This window comes from Halichondria panicea, chromosome 10, assembly GCF_963675165.1.
Source record: "Halichondria panicea chromosome 10, odHalPani1.1, whole genome shotgun sequence".
Lineage (NCBI taxonomy): Eukaryota > Metazoa > Porifera > Demospongiae > Suberitida > Halichondriidae > Halichondria > Halichondria panicea.
This window is the reverse complement of record NC_087386.1, coordinates 4,663,789-4,665,259: the sequence shown is the minus strand read 5'-3', so window position 1 is coordinate 4,665,259 and position 1,471 is coordinate 4,663,789. Positions and strand designations below refer to the sequence as shown.

Sequence of the window (1,471 nt, the reverse complement as noted above, 5' to 3'; positions counted from 1 at the left end):
GTCCGCAACCAATAGCGCATGCGCGTGTGTCACACCCTCCCCCATTGCTCACAAAGAGGGGAGGGGCACGTAAACAGAAGAGGTCACAAGATATTCAGCTTTATAGATCTTATTATAACATGGCTGGACCTGAACCTGACTCAAGAATCCGTGAGTCTATAATCGACTTGTGCATGTGATTTGTTTTTAAAAGTAGGTTATATAAAATCCTTGTCCATGCATGCATATAATAATACAAATGTAATAATATATAGATATAGCTACATGTAGATATATCTAGACTCCCCTTGCATAGCTGCTCTTATAATTATCTCTAACATACAGGATGGTGAAAAGCATTAGTTAGGCCACTATAGACGTGTTGTAGTTGATTGTGTAACTCAATAAACGCTATAGTTGCAATATATTAAATGCAGTTCTCAGAGTGGACACTCATTTGATGCCACTAAAAGAGGAGATTTGGGATGCACGATCACAGTGGAAGGACATTGGGCGTAAGTTAGGCTTAAAAGATGGTGATATACATGCAATTAAAGAAAGTGAGCATAATATTAGCGAATGCCTGAATGAAGTATTGGTGCAGTGGATGCAGACTGGCAAAGCAACCATTTACGATCTGTTCAAAGCATTAGATAGTAGAGTTATTGGCCGCTCAGATATTGTCAGAACGATACAATCACTACGTGGAGAGGAGCGAAAAGCAGTTGGACTGCCCGAACAAATTTCAGGTAAGTAATAAGTCTATTGCAATAGTAATTATATATTAATTTTATTCATAATTATTTTCAGAAGCCAAATATGAAGAATTGGCTTTGATAGGAGCACCAACACTAGAGGAGTTGTGTGAAATTTATCTCGGAGCAGATTGGTATATAGTAGGTCTCTGGCTTGGACTTGAGGATACAATATTAAGTCTGATAAAGGAGGACTACAAATATTATTATATTTTATATGACATATCTGTCTCAGAAAAATTTATTATGCTGAAAAATGCTATGTTTAAAAAGTACCTAGAAACGTCATACAAAACAGAACAATACATGCACTTTTCTATGCAACTGTCTTTTGAGTTACAGCATGATGTGGACGATTTTTTCAGTGAAGAGTATTCAACACAAGTTGTCAAATTAGAAGAAATAAAGCTAAAATTAGGAGATAATGCATCTAGATCTATATTGGAAACTATACTTCAAAAGCAGCAAGAAAACAGACGTGATATGAAGAAAAATGTTCTTGCAGCACTTATCAGAGCAAACTTGACAAATGAAGCAGAGAAATTCTGCTCATCACATGGTGAGAACGATACTTTGAGCACTAGCCCTTGATAATGCTTGGAATTAATGTTAGCATTATAGGTGTCTATATAAACCCCAGGGAATGTCCATTTTTGGTAAATATCATTAATTTTCATTAAGTGTTGCATAACTTACTAGCCCTAACGGTATATATCCCTCCCATTCGTGGCTAAAAT

The 1,471-nt window shown here is 36.2% G+C and overlaps 1 protein-coding gene across 5 annotated transcripts in view; it reads left to right on the top strand.

The window, feature by feature from the left end:
- LOC135343054 (uncharacterized) overlaps window positions 1–1,471 on the top strand; it is a 29,615-nt gene that overhangs the window by 19,491 nt on the left and 8,653 nt on the right. The window contains exons 1-4 of one of the 5 annotated variants that reach the window (XM_064539997.1): window positions 58–150; window positions 417–494; window positions 584–728; window positions 790–1,293. In XM_064539997.1, the coding sequence (XP_064396067.1) occupies window positions 465–494; window positions 584–728; window positions 790–1,293 (679 nt within the window). In that variant the 5' untranslated portion in view covers window positions 58–150; window positions 417–464. Of the gene's footprint in view, window positions 1–57; window positions 151–416; window positions 729–789; window positions 1,294–1,471 lie in introns of those variants that run through there. The other 4 variants (XM_064539996.1, XM_064539998.1, XM_064539994.1 and 1 more) reach the window with 4 other exon arrangements.